At 36.8% G+C, this 22,886-nt stretch overlaps 1 protein-coding gene across 1 annotated transcript; it reads left to right on the top strand.

Moving 5' to 3' along the window:
* The first annotated feature begins 112 nt into the window (after window positions 1-112).
* On the top strand, window positions 113-20,993 carry tlcd2 (TLC domain containing 2). The gene is made up of 4 exons (XM_087796296.1): window positions 113-637; window positions 3,920-4,002; window positions 7,344-7,426; window positions 20,257-20,993. The coding sequence occupies exons 1-4, from the start codon at window positions 459-461 to the stop codon at window positions 20,635-20,637; spliced, it is 726 nt and encodes a 241-aa protein (XP_087652422.1). The 5' UTR covers window positions 113-458; the 3' UTR covers window positions 20,638-20,993.
* The last annotated feature ends 1,893 nt before the right edge of the window (window positions 20,994-22,886 follow it).

Below are 22,886 nucleotides of genomic sequence, written 5' to 3'. Positions count from 1 at the left end.
GAAATCCAGAAAAATCCGAGGGAACTTGAACGCCTCGCAGAGAAGAAGCGTGCTGCTGGCCCCGCCCCCTTTCATAGTAGGGCGGAGAGTCCCTGTTAGTGTTTAGTGTCAAAAAGTTACACAAGCGGGCGAGAGAGGGTTTTACAAGAGGACACTGTCACAACCTTGAGCCTCTGGTTCACCTCCACGACCAAGCCCTGTCTCCTACTTAGGTTTTTACCTCCATTGAATCTCACACCAACTCCCTCCAGTGTTGACCACGCTGGAAAAAGAAAAACAAGTGGATTTTTTTTCTTCCCTCCTTCACTGGTCTCTGGACTGTCAACACAGAGGGTTCGCTTCTATAGGCTCGGATCCACCTCGGTATGTTAAGTGGATCTTCTCGGTCGTCACTAAACATCAGTGTATGATCCACGGCCTGCGAATTCTTCCAACTACCGAACGAACCCCCGTCAGACATGGAGCTGAGTTCCGTGTGTCTCACCACCGCTGGATCCTATGGATTCTTCAGGCTGGTCAACGACGGGGTCGGGAAGCTCCCCGTGCCCGAGAGCGCGTGCAGGAACGCGTGGAAATGGAGAAACATCTCCACATCATTCGTGCACAGTCTCGTCACCGCGGTCTGGGGAGTGCTTTGGTAAGTTCTCATGTCAACATCACCTTCTGAGCTCATCTTCACGTGGCTTTTTTTAGCCAGAAAGTTTGGACTGTTTTTGAACACCTGTGTGTACCTCTTCTTTTTTTTGGCGCGCACGGTCACTTTAGGATCTGTTTTGGCTTTTGAAGAACCTGTTGAGGAGTGATTTATCTCATGTGAAATGAGATGGATATGTCTGTTTATGTCACATTGCCACATCAGGTTAGGTAGAACTTTATTGATCCCTCAGGAGGTCTCTTTCGGGAAATAGTTTTTTTTTCCAAAATGATCCACAGCAAATACAGCCATTTTTCATAAAAAATAATCAAAATAAAATAAGAACAAAGAGAAATAAAGAGAAAGAACAAGATGATGCAATCTTAAGTCTAAAGATAAAGATAAAGAACATAGATCAAAGAAAAACAACAAAGACAAAGGATACAAAGACTAACATAGAACATCAAGATACTTTCACTCCACTCCTGCCCCTGAACTCAGAATTGTACAATTTAGATCAGGTTAGGTAGAACTTTATTGATCCCTCAGGAGGTCTCCTTCAGGAAATAGTTTTTTTTCTTCCAAATTATCCACAGAAAATACAGCAATTTTTCATAAAAAAAATAATCAAAATAAAATAAGAACAAGAACAAAGAGAAATAAAGAGAAAGCCCGATAAATAAAAATAAATTAAATTAAATTAAAAATAATTTAATAGCCCAAAGAATGAATGAGTCCTTGAGTCTATTTGTTTTGCACCTAGGAAGGAGCATTTGTGCACACCATCTGCTTCTCTGCTCACTGATGACAGTGTTGAGAGGATGACTGTCGTCATCCATGATGGACAGTCGTTTGTTCAGTGGTCATGCATCTTGAAAGTGTTCATGTCTCTCTACTGCGGCTGCTGATGCTTCTTGGTTTGCAGTGACGAGTTTCTACCTAGGAAGAAAAAACAGTGAGGCTCATCCCAAATAACTGGGAAAACTGGAAATGAGTCATCAGAGAAATGTGACAGAACAGTTGAGTTGAAAAAAACTATGACTGCTTACTGGTTTTTTTTCTTTTAATATTTACTTAATTTAAGTTGCTTATCATTTTTGCATTCAAATTTTACAGGAACCTTTTGAGTTATTTTGCTAAAAACATGGACCACTGACCTTCAGTTTGATGAACAAAATAAACTTGGTAAACGTATTATTAAAAAAAATAAAAATTAAATAAGCTGTCAACGTTTAAATTGTTTTTTTAAAGGACAACTAACGTGTTGATTTAAGTGCATGGATAGATAGATAGACTTCATTAATCCCTCTGGAGATCTCCTTCGGGAAATTAGAAAAAGCGTTTCTTAAATCGATCTGGGACCTCTGTAGTATTCATCAGTATATGTCTGTTTGTGCAAAACTCTCTTTTCATTAAGATATTTAGATTAGAAAATATGCTTAAGCCCCGCCCACTGAAAACACTTAATTTTACTGGAGAATATTATTTGCCATAACCACACCCACTATGTTGCGATTGGTCAAGCACGTCATCAATCCCGGAAGTCTCCACCTCCAAGAGACTCTTTGTATAAACAAAGCGGGGTGTGATTACAGCTGGCTGGAGGAGGAGTGAAGACCATTATTATGTCATAGTGGACTCCGCTCTCGTAACCTCTTGTTCGTCGAGATTTCAGACGAGGGAGAATTTAATAAAGTAATAACTTCAAAATGTCGTCATGATTAAGACTTGCTTTGTCTTGCTTAATTTGTATGGATATGTATGTTCTTTTAGTGAATTTTAAAAGATACATTTTTCAGCTCGTGGTTGTGATGTCAGACGTTGATGACCAGAGGGATTTTCAGCTGAAATAAAATTAACCCTAAATGGACGAGAATCTTGATGAGAATCTGACAGGCCCTGAAGCCAAAGTGAATGGCATATTTTTCATACTACATTGATTTGATTCTATGTAGATGACTATTATGCTGATAAACAAAAATTGAATCAAAAGTCAAAGTCAGATATTTGTCTCATCAGAATAAATTCTCAAACAGCTGCCATCCATTACGCTTTTGGCAAAATACGTAATAAAACAGCAAATAAACAGTCAAAATAAACCTCTTCTCAGCTAAAATAAAAACCAAACGTGCCTACCTATTTTTATCAGATTAATTTATCATAAGATTTTAATGTTGAACAGGATTTTAACAAGATTTAAGCAGAGATTAAAGTGAAAGTAACAGACCTGTCACACGGACAACAACATTAACAGCTGATTACATTTGAACGATATATTATTAGGTTTGACTTACACAGTCACTACTTGTTCTTAATTAATCTTATTAAACATTATTATGGATGAAGAAAAACTTTATTTACGATACCTTTTACTTTCTCTTTTGAGGGTTTGAATTAGCTTTATGAACAATCAAACATTATTTTGACATCATTTGTATGAACATATATTTTATAATCGTGATAACATTAGTCCGCTAAACTCTGAATCGTGTATTATGTATTTTTAAGAACATGTAAACATGATGTTTCTGGCCTGTTTATGTTGCAAAGGTATTTTGTGGAGTTTGAATGGCTTCAAGCTATATTTATTTCGGAAGGTGCGCTTGAAAATGAGTGCAGAACAGCTGTACTTCAAACTTTTGCGTAACTCTTCCGCTGGTCGTCCAGATTGAGCTAAAGCCAGAGAGGCGTGGCTGAGAACAAGCGAAATTTTGCATTTTAAGAATTATTACTTAAGTGTGAAGATAGATAATAGATAGATTTCACATAATTGTTTGGTATTTACCACTTTACATGCACTTCAAAAAGATCCAATGTTAATTAAGAATCTTATTATCTGTAGTTTTAGCCTTTAGCTTGGTGTTGCTATCCGCCAGTTTAGCGCATTTTCCCTCCAAATCCAGGATTCTCTTTTCCTGTGACGTAGCACAAGACTCCAATAAGTTTATTGGCTGAACATGTTCCGTGACCTCAAACTGTACCTGGTCCAGTTTTACCTCTAAAACTAAAAAAAAAAGTAGTTTTGAAGTCCGCTAAAATACTAGCTGTGTGTTCTTTCAGCAGGCTAGCGATGTTAACAATAGCAGCACTTCCAGTCGTGGTACTGCCTCTCCTTCGGTTTAAAATCTTAGTTATTCTCAGTTCAGAATTTGTTTCATTTTACTACACTCCAAAAATATCCAGTATTCTTGTGTCAAATAATGAAGCACCAAAGGGAAAAAAAATAAAAAATTGTGAATTCTGACTACTGCAGCATCTCATTTATTTCTTGTGTTTGTTTTGCAGCTTTTTCCTGCAGCCAGAAATGGCAGAAGATTTAATAGAGACTCACTCTGTCTTTTCTCATGCACTGGTGTCATTTTCCATCGGTGAGTACCTTATCAATACCTCTGCAGGTATGAGTGCCTTTTAAAAACGTGTGTCCTTGACCAGAGGAAGTTAAGTAAAGGTCTGTTAATGGAGGTCAAAGGTGAAGGCGATAACAGGTTGTCTAACTCATCTCAACGATCTCTGAGATAGCTGTGCCGCTGCAGAACGCTTAACTCTGCATGAACAGACTGGCTTTGAATGTTTTATTTCAAATCCTCTGCCAAAATTGAACCATTAAGATTCACACATGTTGGTTGGCAGTTGTACACATTTGAATAGTTACTTCAATGTTTTTCTAAATTGATTAATTCACAAGTATAGAGTATATTTAAAAAATAAAAAAACAGTAAAATGTTTTTGAGAATTGCCTGAAATTAAATGTATGGAATACAGCCTTGTTTGTAGGACCTTGGGTTAATCGTCAGGGGTCTGTTATCTGTCGTACAATTTTACATATGAACTTTGACAGGAAGACCTTGAGAAACTTTTCTTTTATCTATTATCTCAAAATGTGTTTTCATTTATTCCCTACATTCTCAAAATAGCAATCTGCTCTGTTTATAGTTATTTTGTTAATCCCTGTAATCCTGGGGGAGCCGCTCGTGCCACGTGTGTTTCCCTAAACTTCAAATTTATTGGCTTGGCGCCGCGTTGCATTGGCTCCACTTGGATTTCCAGGATGTTTGACATTCTTGCATGAAGTCCGAACACAGAAATTGGCAAAGGCAACAGCGGATGTCGGAGAGCGAAGATCAATGGAGGGTATTATGATCCGTCCCAGGCACCGGGTGTAACCCCACGCAGTCATGTGACATCGAAGAGATTTATGCGCAGCATCCGCGGTCCGATGCCAACAAGACTGTGGATGTAGAGAAATGGAGAAGCTGTCCCACAAGAATTGTTCGAAACTGACTTTCGAAAAGTTCAGATGAGGGTCTTGTACCAGATGTCTACGATACCAGAGTGTGTCGCCTGCAGAGATACTCCACTTGTTGAATGGAGTCCTTGTCCCTGCTGTCCCGACGCTCAATGGATGAAGCTAAAAAACAATTTTGTTTTTGTATCATTTTCCCGATTCCTACTCTTGGATAATGCTATGTTAAAAATTCCATAAATCACTTCATACATTTATGCTAAATCCATCTGAAAATCCTAAATAAAAATGCCAGTGCTGAGTTGTTTACATTCCATGTGAATTCAGTCAGTACAAGTCTACGCCTGGTGAAGCTATCTGCGATCACATTCTTAAACTACTGCTTTAAACGATCCAACAGAGTCAACGTTTCTGGCGTCAATAAATGAATAATTAAGACTGAGAAATTTTAAAAAAAATCAAACAAACACGGGAGCAAAGATTTCTGTACCCATGATCGTCCGCATAAAGATGTATGTCACCCGAACCAAAACTTGTAAAATGGAATCTGTTCAATCGAAAACATAAGTCTTGTATAAATAGTATTGTGCCCCAAAAGTTTTTTTTTTGTTTGTTTTTGTGTGGGTATCAAAACAGAGTTGGATGGATGAAACGTCCTCATCGATCCCTTTTGAAAATCCCTTCAGGAACTGCCAAATCTATCCTAACTCTTAAAAATATCACTTTTTGTTTTACTCTAAGCTTCTACTGGATGACACAAGGAAGACTTCCTTCTCTTTTGAATTCCTGTAATTGTAAGAATGAGGAAACATCATTGCAATGTATGTTGACCTGTAAATCAACACCCTCGCCATGACGCACCAAGATACTTCAACACCTTTTTTCAACCTTAAATGCAAACCACAATCATGACAAAAGAAAACCACAATCATGTAAACTAGTACCAGACTATATCACAATATTAATCAGTTATTTATTTCCTTAATGTTATGAGGAAATCTTAAAATCTGAAATCAGGCTTTATAAAACTGATTCATCAGTCATGCATTTCCTGCCAACTGTTACTCAAACTTTGAACACTTGTCGGTTATTATCAATGTTTCTGAGGATTATTTAAACACAACCCTGAACACAAACATAACTATTCTAAATTACAGTCAACACCTCACAACATTACTTCAGATCTTTAACTTATTACATTTGGAGAAAGTTTAAATCACAAAAAAGCGGGTCATTTTACTTAGCCATGCTTGAAGTTTCTGTAAAGAGAAACGTATATGTGAACTAAACCTGTTGGTTATTTACAATGTTAATACCACAGAAGAGCTGAGCAAGGGCTTAGGCACTCTGACAAATTACATGTTTACCAGTACGCCACAAGAATACACAGTTAATTAGATTGTTGTTGTATCGTCACACACTTAAGATGTATGTAGTGGCCCCAAACCCTGGTCTGGCAAGAAGAAATAATTTATATCATTCATTTTCTATTGATTATTACTGCCTTGAAGTTGTTTTTGTTTAATTTGATTGTATTTTCTCTGTAGTAACATTAGCCTGTGACTCTTGACATGTCAAGATGTTGGTTTTAGTTAAGTTTACTCAAAACATAAACATGTTAACTAGAAACTAAATGAGTGAACCCACACCATACGACAAAATCATGCTGATTCGGCATCATGGTGAGATATATTTTTGAAATTTTATTTTTCTGACTGTCATGCCATTTTAATTTTGCTGTTTTTATCCGTACATCCGTGAATATAATGCCAACATTAAATGGGTCTGTGATGTAAAAAAAAAAAGGTTGGGAAACACTGTCCTAAACTAAAAATTGTTGCATGAAAACATCTGCAAATATTTTGCATTTAATAACATGGTAATGACATTCTGTGTTTGTAAAACTAGTTTAGAGGTTAAATGACAATTATTTAATTAATGTTATATATATGTTTAAATATTATTTATGTAGTATAATAATCGGTGTTGGATCCCCATTTTGTGGTTGTTCAAATATATTTTTCTTTCAATATTCACATCAGAAAATCCACATTAGCTACTGAAAGGAATGACGAAATACAAAATGGCTGACGGCACTTGACCATGGACGTATCAGTTCAAGCCTCAAGCATAATGGTGTTTGATTTCATCGCCCACCGTTCTCCCCCCACCTGCAACCCCCACTACACTCAAAGGTTCATTACTTCTCCGCCATTCTGAAAAGCTGTCACCATGGTTACAGCTGCTGGGGGGCGGCGAGGGGGCTGGCGGATATGAATAGCCCCTCTCTAAGATGCATCGTGGTTGCCATCGCGGTCGTCATGGAAGCAGAGTCTCCGCTGACGTGCTCCATATGCCTGTCGCTGCCGCTGTCAAAAGAAATCTGACGTAGTGGCTTCGACAAGAAGTTCAGCCACAAGTGAAGACGCCATTGAATCGTCGCTCACGTCTGTCTGTCTCCCACAGGTTACTTCATCTACGACTTCTTTGACATGGTGTTCAACCAGAAGCTGAGTCAGTCCTGGGAGCTTCTCTTTCATCACATAGTGGTACGTTGTACAGTCTCTCTCTTCCAGACACGAGTAGAACCAGCTCTGTTTCTCAACCTCACTCTCGGTCCTCGAAACACCTGCCGCGCGTCAAAGACCAAACTCGCCTTACTTGTTCCGATACAAGGAACAATCGAGGGAGGAGCCGAGACGATCGTTCCAGTTTGACGGCTCGCTCTGGAAAGTTTGGGTAAAAATAGTCTTAGTTTCCGACAATTCCATCACAGACAGTCGTATGATGGTGGAAGATCATGAAACATCTGTGACCTTTGACCCAGTGGTGATGCAACAATTAAAAACGTATAATATCTTCTTGTTGGTACAATCACATCCTTCACTCTGAAGGGTTAGGGTTATTTTCAGAGTAGTTTTAGGGTTAAAAGCAAAAATGTAATTCCAAAAACTAATTTATATCTCTGAAAGTACATATGTCTTTGATTCTCTTCCAATCGTATATATATATTTACATATTTTTATATAAGTAAATTAATTAAAAAACAAAACAGAAAAGGACCTGAAATTAGTAACAAAAAATGGGTTAAACAAATGTTCAGTCACTTTGTTAAAACAGAAGTATTTTTAACCCAAAATATTGAAGAACTAAAAAGTCATGTTTATGTATGTGTATATAAATATACATGCATACACAAAATATTTTTAGAAAACTTTTCCATCACTTTCTCCTTGTGTGAGAACCTTTTTCAGTCCACTTTTACCAAAACGTTTTTACATTAAAACATTGGATTCTTCATTCGAAATGAACGAGTGTGAATCTGTTTTGCTCTTTAAACCTACACACACCTTTATCTTTATATTTACTCAGCCCACCTGTGATGTCTCCAGTGATGTAGACTTGTTTGATGTTGCTACATTTATTTGCAGATTGAGAAGTAGCAAACTTCAAACGCTCAGTCATCAGGTGATCATGAACTGTCCTGACCTGCAAATCGTTAGACGTCTCTTTTGCAACAGCTCACGTGCATCAAAAGTCTAAAATTATCTACACATCAAAACCGAGAGCAGGAAATGAAGAGTTGGTGCCAGTGATACAGCCTTGAATAGGTGTTACTGTGGCCACTTCTTCAGTCTTGACATGAAGCAACGTGACCTTCTTAATATCCTCTTTTAGGTTTTGGGGGGATTTTAGGTGACGATGGCTACAAACGTCTTTCTAAAAAGTCTTGTTTTTCTTTCCCTCGCTTCCTGGAATGACTTCGAATGGGCACTTTGGGAGCGAAGTGTGGGAGGGATGGAGACTTTTCTGCAAGTGTGCTGCTGAGCCTACTAACATTTTCTTGTTGCTCTCTTGTTTATCTCAAGTTGAGTCTTCTAAATCCCTTTTTTCTTTCACTTTTTTCTTTTGCCTTTGACCCCAAAGTGTCTTTTGAAGTGTGCAATTTTAATGTATTTCTAGACCAGGGTCACAAAGCGCTTTAACAATCAAAAACAGTACACAGTTAAAATATATACTTTAAAAGATCAAGACTCATAAGACAAACACAGGAGTCCCAAAAAATCAAGGAAAAGTCTGCACAAATAAAAATGTCTTAAGATGTTTCTTGAAGGAGTCAGTAGATCATCAAACACAGAGAGAAGAAGATCGTTCCAAAGCTTAGGAGCAACAGCCTGGAAGGATTTCTCTCCTCTGGTCCTGAAGCGTGTTCAGGAACCATCAGTAGATTTTTTTTTCTGTCGGTCCATAAGTGTAACTATTTTGTTTTTGCAAAGAAAATATTTATTAATATTCTCTTTTAATACTTGTAGTAATAAACGTATGGTGTACTTTTTTTAATTAAATCATTTTTCTTTCACAGCAAACACACAATATTATTATTTCATTTTAAATATACATATATTTTTTAGATTTTCTTTAAGTATCCCATATCATAATGTATGCATTGTTGTTGCAGGATTTCGTTTCCTTCAAATGAACCGGTTTGTGAAAAAGCTGTCGCACAAATGCCACGATTGTGCGAGGCATGTGTGAAAGACATTCTAGAGCAACATACCATTTGTATTGTTTGACAAGCTGCTGTACGACTATCAGCCATGAGGTTAATGATAAACCCAGTATTCGTTTGTTTTGCTTCTTTCGCACATTGATTGAGCACTTGCGATGGTCTCCTTGTGTTTTAAAACACTAAAGGTAGAATAACAAAAAAACATTTCCCCTCTTGAGTGTAATCCAGTGGAATACTTTTCTTTTGCAATCTCACGTGGGTTTCGAGTTTTGCTACATTTTTGTAGTTCTGTTCCATAAACGTCGATCATTCCTCTCTTGTTAGTCAGAATTGAAATTGTGGGGTTGAGTCAGAACTGACTTTGTTTTAGAAAAGCATGTCGTTGCCAATCAAAGTTCTCCTGCGGAGATTTGTGTTCACCTTCGGAAAAAAAAAAATCCATGAATAAATCACTTTTAGATCACGTCTTCTTCAGGATTGTTGACAATTCATTTATTTTCCTAAGAAGTTTTCTGACAATGCTCGGTCAATCTTTGTATGCTGAGCGAAATCTTTAAGTATTAACTAGAAAACGCACTGAGATGTATCATAGCCCTGCCAAGGTGCTAACAATTGACAATTAACAATAAATGATTAGAATAACTTCCATGATTTAAAAGTAGTGTTGGTTCAAGATTTTTTGGACCTTTGAGTCTAGGTTGCAGGCCTTGAACACTAAGATCAGCCTTGTCTCTTCAATCTCATGAAAGTTGATTTTGGAAGGTTTTCTAAAGTCAAATTTAAAGGGAAAGTAATGTGAAAACCCAAAATGTCTTCCTCTCCAAAATGCAGTAATGATGTTTTGAACTTATTACTATATAAAGTTCTTCGCCGTCTGAAATGGAGGTTACGAGAGAAGAGCTAATTATGATGTTATAATGGCTTCACTCCTCCTCCAGCCAGCTGTAATCAGGCCCTGCTTTGTTTATACAACAAGTCCCTTGGAGGTGGAGACTTCCTAGGTGGATTACGCGCAGTGACCAACCTTGATACTTGACACCAGAGACACTCAAATCAACACATCAGTTGCCTTTTTTTTTTAGATGAATGCTGAATACACTTCCTAAAAGTAAATGTTGTCTAATTGCATTTTTAATGGTAAAGTAATCCAAGTACGACACTTTAAAACGAAGACGTGGCTTTTAAAAAGGCAAAAAAATCCCCACAATAAAGAGCCAGCCGATGCTGGAGAAGAACGCAGGATTGAATGAGGATTGTGCACAAACAGAATTAACAGTTTCTTCATCCATAATGTGTTTTTAAACAGTGTCGTCACTCGGGAGCAGAAGGAAAAAACTTTCATCATCCCTTTTAAGCAGAAGCTTCACTAACTGGAAAACACATGTAATCATTTGGCTAAACTGCTGCAGGATTCTCCAGAGAATATCGACTTCAGCGGCTGGTAAAATGATACAAGTTCCATGAATATCTAACTGGAACTTTCTTTTTTCTAGAGCGGAAAATTTAACTAGTGATATATTTGGAAATGTATAAAAACAGTTTATGTCTCTTATTGTACCATAATACTGTATGTATGGGGGGCTATAGAAAACGGACCATTAATAGAAAGAAAATGGCTTATTATGAACACCAGGTGTGGCAAACTCAATCATACAAGGTGTTAAAGTATTTTAGGAAATGAGATCGCAGGCTGTATTTACAAAACCTGGAAGCACAAATTGTGATATTTGCATTTTATGGTTAGAGGCTGAAATATTTCTTATTATTTTTATTTTTTAATAAATTTTAATTTATACAAGAATCACAAAGCAAATGTCCCACACCCAATGAGTTCCCCTTTTCCTACCCATTGGACGCATAACCTACTCTCAGTGTAAATACAAAAAAAATTATAATGACAAATAAATAAAAATAAAGCCTTCTTTCTATTCTAGAGGTGTATCCAGAATAGCATAAAAGTCATGTTTTTTCCCTTTTGCCAAGAACTTTTCAAGTTCAAGTTCACATGTCATTTCTTTTTTGGATTTGAAATTCTTTACAGTTTATTCCAATGACATGTTGGGATTAAAATGTTGCAATTTTACTGGCCTTTCGTATTGTTAAAGTCTGAACCTAGTGTATAGTTTGGGTTTGAAATGTAAAAGAAAGTTTCTTTCCATTGTTCCATTGATATCTCAGTTTGAAGGTCATTTATTGATTCCTGATAATTCTCTTTGGGTCCACATATTTAACTCTTATTATAATTCTCTGCATAATTCTTGAAATATATAATATTTCTCTTATCTTATCTTCTACACTGCTCATCATATGGACATAAAAATTGATCTACCAGATCTTGCCTTGTATTTTTCCCTCTGTCGTGTAAACCTTTTTTTAAATGAGCTATTTGAATACAATGTTCTCATAGTGAAACCTCTATTTTGAAATTACAGGTTACACAGTGTGGGAACTTACATTTGTAGCTCAATGGTGGTCGCGCTGAAAGATATGTGTGTGGTTTGTCCTCATTTAACCCCACGCTAGTGTTTCGGCGCTTCCTGTGTGGAGTGAAAGGTTGATCTGTCATCTTGATTCATTTCAAAATCCATGGACTTGCTTTTACTGGCGGGATTTTCACGTGTTTTGCACTCTCTATGGTGGGGATCCCCCTTGGGGTCCCCCCCGTGTTTTCAGTCCAGACCCGAGCAGAGACATCTGGTCTCCACCAGTGACACACATCCACAATGCTTCCCTGAGTGGGCTCCTGCGAATGTGTGCACCCCCTCCAAATATTTCTCTTCCATATATCACACATGCTTGCCTTGTTCTCTACCCACGAACCCCTGTATCGCCTCGGAACATCTTCCCCATCCCCCTCCGTCCACCCACTCTCGGACCACCTCCTCCATGGCTTCAGACCAATAAGAGCATCTGCGTCTGAACTATTGTTGCTTGTTTGGATGGATTTTTATCTTCTGGTGATTTCACAAACATGCAGGAATTTTTACGTCCAATGCTTCGTCTGACTCTGAAACAACAACTGAACATTTGAATCGGACGAAGAAGATGTTGGTTTCCGTCAGCCTGTGGAATGCCGCGTTCAGACACTTTTCCACTTGTTAAAGATTCATATTACTAATTTTGAGCCAGTATTGGCCATGGATGTTTCCAACCACACAAAAGTGTGGAAAATATTTTTTATTTGTGACCTCCAGAGGAAATGGTTGGTTTTAGAATGAAAACAGACAAACCTTTGCAGTATTTCATGATCATAGGGTATATTTTTAAGCTTTTTGAGATTTTTTTCTTCCCTAAGAACTCACAGAATTGACATTTTTCTCAAATGAGGTGTAATTGAAATACATCTAACACCCTGTAACAGTAAAAACTCTTCATTTAAAAGCAGAATCTTACTTTTGACTAACTTAATTACTTTGAAAATCAAACCTTATTTCTCCCTTTTTACTCAAATTAATACTGAATGTACACGTATATATTGAAAACATTCACTGCAAAGTTTCTCCATGCAAATACTTGACAGAGCTAATAGCGTTCTAGTTTATGAATGATCAATTATGTTGACAAGGAAGAGGCCAACACACCTTGAAGCTACGTCTAATGGCTGTCAAGCAAAGGTGGGGCAACTATTTCTCCTCCAAGTGGCCACACCCTTTGGCTTAGAAACATAAAAATGTAAAACACGATAACTGGGTCTGTCAGGAATACCAGAACAGAATCCTGTAACGCAAGAACATTATAAACATAAATGTATTAATCCTTATACATCCATATTTTTTAGTATTTTTACTGCGACTTTGGAATCTACAAAGTGTTGTCTAGCAACCTTGCAACAACACAAAGTGACCAATAACAACACATATTGTTTATACAGTTGTATTGAAATTGATATACTGTATATTTAACGATTGAATCCACACGAGTAACGACTTCCTAAATCCATATAAAACACCATCAAAATCCAATCACTCCAACCTGGAATTATAGTGTAATCGTTGAGACCTATTTTGATGATTTACATTTTTACAGTCTTTGATCAGAGTCAACTTTTGCACGAGTTAATGAACATAGCAACACGACTGTTTGTTCTCTTATTTTGTGATAAGCAAGACTTGCCTCGAGGTGTCACAAAACAAGCGCCACTCCATTCACATCCTGCTGCTAAATACCTGAAGAAACTGTCGCTTATCTTTCAACCGTTTTTTAAATGTAATGTACATTTACATTGCTCCACTGAAGTGACTTGTAAACCTATCACCGCAAACGTGTTTTACTTCCTTCGTTGTATCTTCCCCGAAATCATGCATTTCCTGTGTTTTAAATCAACTCTCCATCTTGCATGTCTTAATATTTTAATTGATTTTATCCTCAGTGAACCCTGCAGGGCGTAGAGTTCTTAGATGATTATATGAATGCAAAGTAAACCTGTCGCTGCTCGGTGTGCAAACATAAATGTAGCTTCTTCAGTTAGTATCCAAGGAAACGCCCAGTTTATATTGCATTTTTAATCCTCTAACGTGAAGAAAGTACTTTCCTCCTTTTTTTTTAACATGTTTTAATTTGACTTTGTTGAAACTATTTCTATGTTCAATTTGTTCCAGATGATCATGTCTGGTAAATTCCTATCCTAAGACAGGAAGTCATGACCGGCTGTCACCAGAAAAGCATTATCTTGTGACTCGTGATGGTTGTTATGATGACCCGTCATAATACTGAACCAAGAAGTCAGAGTTGTTGAGCTCTCTCTACGTACAGAAACACGCCAATAGTTTAGCTTATTGGGTCGAGATCCTTTGAGTTTGATGACCTCGGAATGATCTGCTCCTCATCTTTGCAAATGTGTTACAAGATCCTGACGTTTCATTTCACCTCATCTCATTTCTCGTGTTCCTTTTAAATTTTATACAAAGATTGCGAGCAAGACATTTCATTCGTGCTTTATTTCTTACACTGAACTTTGACCTTTTTAAATGCATTCGAGTGTTATTCTTGCAGTGTCTTATGGAGGAGGTGGTTGTTTAATTTATCAAGTTCTTCTCCAGCATAGCAACACCCATCTTTGCTATGTTTTTAAATGTGGATTCAAAATGTTTGCTCATCGATTGTAACAAACGGGCTGCACTGGTTCTGAGTTCCTCTGCCGCTCGTCATCTCCAGTGTAACAGGTTTGACACGAGAAGTAGTCATTTGTCTTCTGGGTCAATGAAACTTGAAAAACACATACGATTGGTTGGTGAAAAATGAGGATCAAAATATAGCAACAGACTTATTTATCGAACTATCTCTACATTTAAAAGATGTTTCAGTTTGTTCCACTCAAACTCCGAATAGCTGCTACCAGAGAAGACTGCTCTGAACACTGTCAAGTGATTACAGCTCCAATCCCATGACCATCTGGCAAGTCATGGAGCATCATCCTAATTTAATTACTTCATATGCAGACACAAAATTGGAATATTACATTTGAACTCACATTTTTCTTGTTTTAGAATTTCTGTTTTCTTTTAATTCCAACACTCTTGTACGGTTAATGTTTTCCATTTTCCTTAGACATGTGATGTTTAATTTACAAGTTTAAAATTAAAAGTAAAGTTTTTAATATATTTGTCTAATTAAAAATCTTTTTAGCTCTCAGTTTACCACAATAGATACAAGGTTGTGTTGCAAGATTTTAAATAATCTTTCTTAAAACTAAATTGAATACAGTACTGTTGCATAATACAACAATTGGGCAAACTTGGTGTTTCCACAAACACTCAAATATTTCAATATTCTTTGGTTCTGCTTTGTGACCCTGGTCTGGAAAAGCGCTCTACAAATAGTACTTACTTACTTACTTACTTACTAATTAATTCAGTTAAACCTGTTATCAGTTTCAATCTGAGACTGCCACCTAGTGGCCTCTGAAAATAACACACTGTGTCATGACCCTCATTAGCCATTATTGGCCTCATCACTATTGCACAATTGTTAAGAATTGATTAATTGATTATTAATTATAGCCTTATGTTGTGTTAAGTGCTATGATTAATTCCTATAAAAACTTTCCAGACCTGGATTCTTCCCTACCTCCAAAATTGTATTTGGACATTTATCACTCCTTTTCAGCAGAATGATGATGCTGGAAAACCATGGAAAACTTTAAGGGTTTAAGAGGTAGAAAAAAAATGATGATTTCATGAACTTGACAAACCGGATTCAATTCAGTCGATCGTTAAGAGCCATTAGGTCTTTGTGTTGTTTAGATGTTGTGTGAAGTTTCGCAGTTGTTGATATATTTTCTAAGCTCCTCATTGGCTGGAACCAACAAAGGTCCCTCTCAACAGTGTCAAGAACATTTAATTGAGCCCGTCGGGAGATGGAATCGGTAACAAACATCACCCCAGCCTTGTTTTGAAGCAATCCCAGGGTTGCATAAAGGTTATTATCTGATGACGAGTAGATCATTCTGCGCCTGTTCTGTGTTCGCCAGAAACGCTGAGCCTAGTAGTACAACTGCTGAATGACTGTAACGGTGTGATAGGACCAGAAGCTGGCCCCGGGATTAGTGGGAATTCTCTGCCTTATTCAAAGGGGGATTTGGCGCGATGGCCCCTTTTCCTTTTTGTTCAAGTGTGAAAGACCTCATCGAGGTTCAGGGGGCACAGCGGGTCATCGTCTTATGATTCATCAGTGGTCCTTTATCTCAAGTTTACTTGCATCGTACTCCTGTTATCAATGTTTTTATACAACGAGCCTTTGAGAAAGTTGTTTGTAAACCATAAACGCTTGTTGTAAAGCAACAAAAACAGACATGTAACGCACAATGAACTTTATGTTACATGTTATCCAGCATTATCCAAGTTTTTATCTTATCTTAGCAGGTGCTTCCAGAGAATAATGATTCCAAGTGAGTGACAGGTGTTTGTCTTTAGTGGAATAAAATTGGATGAGGGGAAACAGAGCTCATTGTGCATAGAGGAGAAACGTCTGTCCATCATGGATGATGACAGTCATCCTGTGAACACCGTTATCAGTAAAAAGAGAAGCAGATGGAGTGAACGAATGCTCATCCCAAGATGCAACACTAATAGACCCAGGGATTCATTAATTCCTCGTGCTATAAGTTTGTACTATTCTGAATTTAGGGGCAGGAGCAGAGTGAAAAGATGATATTCTATGCTTTGTTAATCTTTTTATCCTTTTCGTTGCTTTATTTTCTTTGACTGATGTTATTTATACTTCCAATCATCCCTTGCACTTTGTTCTTCCTTGCACTGTTGTTCTTGCTCTACTACCTAAGTTTTGTACTATTTATCTAGAACCGATATTTCTAATTTTACTGATTGTGACTTTACGTTTTTGCGGAGATAATTGTATCTGTGTTGAAAAAAATCAAGTATTGACATGATAACAATTCATATTTATAGTAATAATATTTGTAGATTTTTTTTGTATTTTGTATATGCCTTTTTACCCCCTTTAATTTTGTTATTATAATATTTTTATTATACAGTATTTTTTTTAAATCTTTTTTTAATCATTTTAACATTTTTACATGCCTGACTATTATCATTCAAGTTTTTGTGTTTAATACTAAAACACATAAGCGGTGAAAAATCATGTTTCCACCAAAACAAACTGTACAGCGAGGAACACACACACCTTTTCCCTCTCACCATCACTAACTAACACACTTATGAAGTGAAGCCAGTGTCAACAAGAGCAAAAAAATGAAAACATATTACTGTTTTTTGCGAAATACTTATCTCCACCTAGGAGGTTCTGTCCAACTGTTGAATATGTTCAATGGTATTCTCAAAAGTCACTCCCAGTTAAGGTGTGGTGGGGAACACAGAAGAAGGTCAAACACTAGTGGAACGTGAGTAACACTGACCTGCCCACAAAGCTGTGCTTCTGACTAGTGTTTTTTTTAGCAGTTCTTTGTGCCGTTGACGGTGTTTTCACTCTCGTCATTCTGGTTTTGATGAGGTTCACTGTTTGTGTGAAGCTGCTGCCATCATGGAAACTGTTGATCATCATTTTCTTTGTCAGTGTCAAAATCAACTGCGTCAACCCAAGCCTTTTTTTAAACGTATATTTTTCATTACTACTGCATGATCATAAAGGTGACACTAACAGACATTAAGTTGTGGACTTTGCTCACACATAGGTGTTGTCGCAAGTTATTACGGCGTGTCACGTGACGTGCAGAAAACGACATCCTGTGACCCGACATGTGAAGGACACAAGGTTCTCCTCGCCGTAATTGACTTTTATTCAGATAACGTGAGACCCATGACTGGCTTTTCGTTCTCGTTGACTTTCGGCTTCAATTCCTGAGTGTGTTAGTTAGTGTTCCTCCGTGTCCAGTCGACCGATTTGTTTTGGTGGAAACAAGTTTTTTCTCTAGTCATCAACACCATGTTTTTTGGTTTAATTTTCAACACTAACTTTTATGATAATAGCCTGGTATGTTAAACTGTTCACCGATATTTAATAAAAATTATAAATACAAATATAATATAATATAAATATTATAATATCAAATAAAAGTTGGATGAAAGGGGATTTAAAAAAAGCATCCATTATATAAATAACCTTTGTAGAATTTATTTTGTATTTTATACGTATTTGGTATAAATATTTTGCGTCAACTGTATAGATATTCAACAGGCCTGTATTGATTATTATATATATATCATTATTATCATTTTTTTTGTTGCAATTCAATTACTGCTGCAGTAATTCTGTCCTCTGCGGTTAAATGAACATTTGCATCCCGTGATGACTGGGCACAGGGGGATACAGTTGACTTTTAAAGCTTATTTTGGGGCATATTTTGGTTTCAAAACGAATTAAATAAGTTACGACTTTGTCAAGAGTCATGTGGTGTGTGAATTCTGCAACTCCAGAGGAAAGTTCTCAGACAATACTACAAATATATCCTTGTTCCTACAGTATTGGAATATATCACATTGTTTCCCCATTGTCAATTTTATTTTTTTCCATGTAAAAGAAAGCCATAGCTAAAGACAAAAATCTGTCCTTCTCTTGTCCATCAATTAATCTGTTGGCTTAAAATTGTATTCTTTTACTTTTTTAAGTCATAAAAGATCTCTTTTTGAAAAAACCTTAAAGATTAAAGTAGTAATTATATAATATATAATAAAATGACAGCTTAATCGTATTTATAATGTGCTTTTTAATTTTACTATTTGAAGTTTTTGTCTGAGTAAATCTATTTGCCCACCCTGGGGTAGCCCACCAGTACTATGAGCTTAGTCGAAACTATGCTGCCTCCTTGTGGTCAACTAGGATTATTTAAGTCTTTCATAAACGGTGACCTGCAAAAATGGTGTGAGATGACGTCAACCGTGAGTTTTTAAATCATGAATGACAGACTTATTAACAATGGCGAATTAAATCTTTTTAAAGGTCCTTAAATTGGCAGCAATGCACGAAATAACAGTAATTTAATATTTTACATGAACCTAGATTAAATATACCACACATGGAGAATAAATCATCTTTAATTGTAAGGTTTTCAATGTAATTTCAGCTGCATATTAATAACAAGGATTCAATAAATCACTATTTATCTTACTGTAAAGAAAAAAAGACGAAACGATGAGATTCCCTTTCGTCTTTTGTGTAAACATTTTATGACCACTGATAGTGCCGCAGCTGTTACAAAAGAAAAGTTGTCGTTTATTGTTCCTCCTTCAGGCTGGGTAGTAAATACTTATGTATGTACTGGGTCAATGAAGGGTTTCAGACTTTGTCCACCAGCTTATGTGACTTTCAAGGTTTTTCAGTCTTATTAGTGAAATCAATCAAACGATTTTCAATGTATATAACATTTTAAGGAATTGTTGTTATAGGGACAAGGAACAAGTAACATTGCAGTTTCATTTGGATTTTTAAAGGTTTTTCCATTTACTTGTATGCTTACTTGTTAGTACTATGGTGGTCCATGACAGCAAAACCGTTAAATTTTGACACTTAAATAAATAATTTTCATGTAACTATGCTAACAAAACATGTTTAATCTACAAACACAACCTAAGAACTCGGGAATGCCTCAGGTTGACGGTTGCTGGTTACATATTTGTTCAGAACCTGTGTGTTGTACCGCAGGTCATGAGCATCAAAGAGTAGCAATTTAAAAAAAAAAAAAAGAAGGGAATCTTTGTAACAGCATGGGAAAAGAAGCCCTTGACAGAGGTATGCACCATCTTGGTGCTATACTGATGCTGTGTTTCAAATCGCATACTAGCGTACTCAAAGTTAGTATTTTTAGTGCGTAATTGCATCTCAATTCTTAGTATGCGAAATTTAGTGCGCCATGCACACTAAATTGGTGTACTAAAATGCCCACATAACTGAGTATGATTCGATGGACACTAACCACCCTAAACGGCCGCCATCTTAATGACGTTTTAAACAAAAGTTATGTCATATATATGCATTTATATGCATATACTTACAGGTGCATTTTCAGCAGCAGTAGGAGGATGACATGTCTTTGGTGCTGATACCAGCTTAAATATCTCGCGAATATTTCGATTCTCATATTTTTTCTTTTTCCAAACTTGCAAAACGTGCTGCCAGCAGGTGTCGGCGATAGCGTTCCAACAGCTGGTTGCAACCATCGTTAAATAGAAGTAGAAGAAGAAGCTGTCACGTCATTTCCAGTTAGTGTGTAGCAACAGTTTTCGAATTTAGACATACTATTTGTGGAGAATTTGCGTACTAGTTAGTATAGTAGTAGTATACACTATCCTGATGCATACTAACTTCTAGTATACTAAGAGAAGTATGCGATTTGAGACACTTTACCTTCAGGGTTTCCTTTAATACGTTTAAAAACATTCTTCTTCTTCTTTCCAGGTCATCACATGTTTCGGTCTCTCCGTGGTCTCCTGCCGCTACGTCGGATTCGCGGTGGTGGCGCTGTTGGTGGAGATCAACTCCGTGTTCCTCCACCTGAGGCAGATGCTGCGGATGGCGTGTCTGGCCGCGGGGACTCTCTACCGGGTCAACAGCATCGTGAACCTGGGCACGTACGTGGTGTTCCGCATCAACACGCTGGCCTGGATGACCCGCTGGCTGGTGCTGAACCGCGACAAAGTCCCGCTCATGGCCTACACGCTGGGCAGCATCGGCATGGCCATCATGACCGCCATGAACATCGTCCTGTTCTGTCGTCTGCTCAGGAGCGACTTCCTGAAGAGCAGCACCAGAGAGGCCAAGAAGGAGAAGGAGATGTAAAGGTGATCAAAATGAAATCAAAGGACAAGTTCTCCTGGCGGCTTTTCCCACTCATGCATGAATCTAAACGCGTATATGAAATAAAAAGAGGGTTAATTTTTAACCACAAATCAGTTTTCTCTTGCTTACAACAGAAGTTAAACCACCAAATATCCTCGTCTTAACACCTGCTACCTCACTTTCTTCTTTGCCTTTCTCTTCGTGAAATAATTTACCTTTTTGTGACTAAATGAAGACGAAAATGCAGCTAAGTTTAATCTTTGATACTGAAAAATGTTCCCCCCTTGCTGCACGCCTTCAATATTTTCAGGGATTTCGTTTAGCAACGTAACTTGGGGTGCATTAATGAAAACTTTTTTTAAAAATGATAAACATAGACCCATTTGTATTCATGCAGCTTATCTTTATAAACGCATGCCAGCTTGGACTAACACTGTAAACGCCTGCATTATTAGCGATATTATATTGGCTTTACGGAAGAGTTGGGTTGGTAAAGGCAGTTGTAATTCCTCTTACGTCCAGCAGAGCTCAGCACACTCCACAAGAAAAACAGCAGCTTCTGACTTGAACAACAGAACTGTCTTTTATTTGTCGAACCAAATAGTGTGAAAATTTTGAAATTCTCAGATTTGTGAAAAGTGCAGACATACAGCAATACTCGCATCTAATCACTGCGAACATTATCTGTAATTTTTTGTATTATTTGTTGTGTATATCACTCATTTGGGGGTTAATATTGTGTATGTTTGTAATTTATTTCTGCAAACCATGTGGATTAAATATGAATAATGGAATGTTGCTATGTAATATAATTCGATTTCGGTGATGTATCTGTGCCTCAATTGATGTTTTCCCACCACGGTTTCGTACGTCCTAAACAGATGATCACAATGTAGTTCAAACACAGCCTTGAAAAAACAACACTGTATGAGGATTAGTGTGTTTTCATGTGTTTACGTGCCTTCTTCTTGTTTTTGTGTGCTTGTGCAGTAGGTAGTACTTCCTGGATTATCCAGGCAGCTAAACTATTGTAGTGAAGAGTAAGAATTGGAGACTGGAATGGTTTCTTGAAGATGTTGTATGTGGATTTAGTTTAGAAATGTCTTTAGAAATGTTGGCATTTTGTGACCTTTATTGGCTGCCTCAAAGTGTCTTCAATTGTTTGACCAAGATTTTCATTTGACAAATTTAATTTTAATTTCTCTTTAACCAAACTGCCCTTTTTCTCATTTAATTAAAAGGTGGCTCAATCACGGTGGTTTCCAGTCAATCATTTAAGTTCATTTTGAGTTAAATGTATCACAAACCGCTCACCCAGTATTTCATAAACTGTAATGAGACATGGGTGATTTGGTGAATGTTCTCCATAGAACTTAAAACTGTCCACGGCTCACAAATTTTCCTCCCAAGGGTGTGCATACTGTATATAACATTTAATTTTAACATATTTTACATGTCATTTTTGTAATTAAACAACAATTTATATGTTTATAAAAAATGTCTTTAACATGGAAATAAAGTTCATAAACCCAAGCCTAGTCTTTTTTTTGGCATGTGGAATTATTTGATGTATGGATTAGACGCTAGATTATTAAGTAGGAGAGGAAGATATGATGTTGATGATGAGACGGAAATCTGTCTTAAATATGTTGCCGGCATAAATATTTTGCGTAACTGTATAGATATTCAACAGGACTGTATTGATTATTATATATACATATATATATAATTATTATCTTATTTATTTTTTGTTGCAATTAAACCTGCGTCTGCTACAGTAATTCTCTCCTCTGCGTTTAAATCAACATTTGCATCCTGTGATGACTGGGCACAGGGGGATACAGTTGACTTTTAAAGCTTATTTTGGGACATATTTTGTTTCAAAACAAAATGAAATAATCTACGACTTTGACTCAAGAGTCATGTGGTGTGTGAATTCTGCAACCCCAGAGGAAAGTTCTCAGACAACATTGTCGTTTATTTACCTCAAAAATTGTAAATTTCGACATCAAACACATTTTAATTTAATTTAATTTTAATCATTTTCTCTTAAAAAATAAAACTGGGTTAAAGTACCTTCAAAAGGCCAAATAATTAGATGAAGTGTTGGGATTTATTGTTCAATGGCCATATAAACATCATTACTACACTTTATAGTTTAAATATTTCATATATTTTAAGAAGAACTTTGAAAATAATGTGTGCCTCACATTTGAATTCAAGTACCAATATTTTAACCGAATTATTTC

This window comes from Callionymus lyra, chromosome 7, assembly GCF_982586985.1.
Source record: "Callionymus lyra chromosome 7, fCalLyr1.hap1.1, whole genome shotgun sequence".
In the NCBI taxonomy this organism is placed as follows: Eukaryota; Metazoa; Chordata; class Actinopteri; order Syngnathiformes; family Callionymidae; genus Callionymus; species Callionymus lyra.
The sequence above is the reverse complement of the archived record's forward strand: the minus strand, read 5'-3'. Positions and strand labels throughout refer to the sequence as shown.